The sequence below is a fragment of the Melanaphis sacchari genome, unplaced genomic scaffold (assembly GCF_002803265.2).
Source record: "Melanaphis sacchari strain LSU unplaced genomic scaffold, SCAv2.0 Contig385_pilon_pilon, whole genome shotgun sequence".
Lineage (NCBI taxonomy): Eukaryota > Metazoa > Arthropoda > Insecta > Hemiptera > Aphididae > Melanaphis > Melanaphis sacchari.
The window spans coordinates 3806-7311 of NW_020271241.1; the positions used below are offsets into that span (position 1 = coordinate 3806).

Here is a 3506-nt window from a genome sequence, read left to right on the forward strand (position 1 = left end):
TATATTATGTCTTCTTTTCCCTTTTTTTAAATAAATCTTTGGTGTTCATTCACCACTGCGTGTACAAAGCCTATGAGTTCCACCGACTTAGCCTTCGGGCTAACACGCGGTGCGGCTCATAGGTCACGACCGAAGTGTTCCCCTTTGGTCGTGGGTAGCTTTTGGTAGCCTAGCAAACTACCAAATTCTTACACACTGTATTTTTCTCCATATGCATTGTCCAAAATGAAAAAAGCAGCCTCTTATTCGGATGTCCTTGAAAACGTCTGCAATCGCACCTAAAAGCGCTTGTTCAAAATCAACCATAACACTTGCTGGCCGTAAATTGTTTTCCAAATTTAGAAGTTCTTTTATAATTTTAGTATAACTATCACGTGTTTTATTTGGCACAAGTGCAAACACTAACGGTAATACTGTGTCGTATTTTATTGCGTGGATTGTAAGAAGCTGAGTAAAGAGTTGTGGGGATGACTTAAATGTACCATCAATAAACCAATGACACTGGTCAGATAATATTTTTAAATTTTCTTCAGTTGAAAACAATAATAATTTTTTTATAAAAATGTTGTTTTTTTAACAATTTGAAACTATGTAAAAAAATATTTTCAAAAAAATGAATACTTTTGGAAATAATAAGTGTTGTTTGATAAAAAAATCACCCTGTATATCCTTCTTTTGACGAAGAAATGTCCAACGGGGAAAATCGCTGGACGGGGAAATATTGGACGGGGAAAGCGTAACGGGGAAATGTCTAACGGGGAAATGTATTACGGGGATTCGTCCATGAATCAGTGATGATGATGATAATGATTGATGATGATGATGATAGTGATGATGACAATGACCATGAAGATGATAGTGAAGACAGCGATGATGAAGACCACGAAAATGAAGATGATAGAGAAGAAAGTTATATACCCATTTTTTTTCTGTGTAACACAAAAACAGTTTATTTATATTGGTAACACTGCAATTTTAAATTTAAATTTTTTTCAAACTTTAAAATTAATAATCTAATCTAGTTCAGTTTAGTTAGTGTTAAACCATCATTCGATCAAGAACTATTATTTATTTAAAAATTCTTTATTTTACAAAAATGAATTTTCCAAATTTTAGCAACAATTTTTGTTCACTAGTTTCTTTAGTACAAAATAATACATATCCTAAATACCCAGAATATACAAAATTTCTTCAAGATTGAAAACATTCAATTTATTCCCGTTAACTTCATCTCAAGATAAATACTCATTAGCTGAAAGCGGTTTTAAATTTTAAAAGATATTGTTAAATGTTTTTGCTGTGGACTCATCTTACATAATTGGGAAAAAGATGATATTCCATGGATTGAACACACAAGATAGAATCCAAGGTGTATACACAACAAATTATTATCAAAAGGAAATCAGTTTGTTGAAAATATAATAAATAAGTACGGATAGATAAACGATGTATGTCATTGTGATTGTGAATTTAAAATATATATGATACTATGAATTAACATTTTTTTATTTTTTCCTGTTTTTTTTTTCAAAAAATATTTTATTAAAAAAAGTTTTTAGCTAGGTATTTTTAATCTTTGCCTAGATTGTATGTATAACTTTTTCCTATTAGTAATAATACTTGTGAATAAAATACCTACCTTTAATGTTACAAAATATTTCACTTAATATTCAAAATTAAAATTAAAAAATTATTATAAAATGCGTATTAAAGCATATTATATAATAATTTATTACCTATAAATATTTTTACATTCTACCTTCTACACTTGAAAAAAATACTTCATTCATCCATGTCATTTTTGAGGTACAATAATAATACATGCATTCTTTTTCAGTTTAAGTAATATATGTACTTAACACGTTGACCGCCATGTGCCCGCCGGCGGTTATTTGGTTATTTATTTCTGGACGCCACGGCGTATTTCATCGGGATTCCTAAAATGTTATCGTCGATATTTATAGTACTATTCGACAGAAAAATACAAAATTGATATCGATGTAATTACCTCGGTCTCGTGAATATTATTTTTGTATTGATAATATGTGGTAGCCGGCGGGCACGTGGCGTAGTGATAATGTCAATATTACTTATACGCCATTTGACTACCGGCGGTCACGTATAGTTTAATGCTGCGTATTCTTTTTATAACAAATATTTATTTATCATACTTAAAATGTATCCGCGACCAAAAAGAGTAAAATTAAATGATGATTTTATAACTGCACTATTAGAAGATAATAGCGAAAGTTCACTAAGTGAATTTGATGATTCAGATGCAGACAAGACGTTTAATCCCATCAGTTCTTCGGAGTCTGAAGTCCTAAGTGGTAAGAAAATTTATATATTTTACATCTTTATATCTTACTATTCCATCAAAAGTAAAAAATTATAGATTGTCATTTCGTAAATATTTATAGAAATTTTATGTTAAGATTTTATTATTCGAATTATTATCATATTCCGTAAATAATTTTTATAATTTTGAATTCTCTATAGAGCTAAGTGATAATAATGAACCAAGCATCTCGAGTAATATTTCTGTAGCATCGCAAACTTGGACAAATGTAACTGGAAATTATCAAAAACCACTGAAATTTTATAATAATTCTGGACTAAAAATTGATATATCAGTTGATTCTACTGCGTGGGATATTTTGAATTTATTTTTGACTAATGAAATAATTGAGCTTATAGTCGAAGAAACCAATAAAAATGCCCAACAGTTTTTATCGAAAAACAGATTGACAAAATCTAGTAGATTTTCTAAATGGATTCCCACAGATCAACAGGAAATAAAAAAGGTTTTTGGTTTAATTATTTGGATGGGGTTAGTTCAAATGCCCACTTTGGAAGACTATTGGAGTATAATTACAAGGTATAAAAATAATGTAGTGCAAAAAATTATGTCAAGAAATCGGTTTGAATTAATTCTTAGATTTTTACATTTTTCGGACAATGAAAAAGCTCCTGACGATAGGATTTATAAAGTGCGCGATTTAATTGATAAGTTAATTGAAAATTTTCAAAAAATATTTGAACCTGATGAGTTTTTAGCTGTTGATGAGACAATGGTCCCTTTTAGAGGGAGGTTGACTTTTAGGCAGTATATACCAGGAAAAGCGCACAAATATGGGGTAAAGTTGTTATTAAAGTTATGCGGAACGAATGGCTATACGTATAATGTGCAAATATATGCTGGAAAAAGTCAAGTCGATGGGAAAGGCCTAGGATGCAGAGTAGTGTTGGACTTAAGTCAGAGGTATTTGAATGCTGGGCGGACAATAATCACTGATAATTTTTATACCTCCGTGCCATTAGCGTATGAACTTTTAAAAAACAAAACACACCTGGTAGGAACATTACGATCAAACCGAGTTAAATTACCAGAAGTAACCAAGGCTAAACTAAAACCAAATGAAATAGTTGGAAGGGAAAATATTGATGGGATCGTCATAGCCAAATGGAGGGACAAGAGGGACGTCACAATATTAACTACACGACAT

At 30.7% G+C, this 3506-nt stretch overlaps 1 protein-coding gene across 1 annotated transcript; it reads left to right on the forward strand.

The window, feature by feature from the left end:
- Nucleotides 1-806: 806 nt before the first annotated feature.
- On the forward strand, nucleotides 807-3482 carry LOC112597160 (piggyBac transposable element-derived protein 4-like; the record flags this gene model as incomplete). The annotated part of the gene is made up of 3 exons (XM_025343098.1): nucleotides 807-909; nucleotides 2235-2330; nucleotides 2500-3482. Coding segments are annotated over exons 1-3 (1182 nt in total), but the record flags the coding sequence as incomplete, so codon positions are not given.
- Nucleotides 3483-3506: the final 24 nt, after the last annotated feature.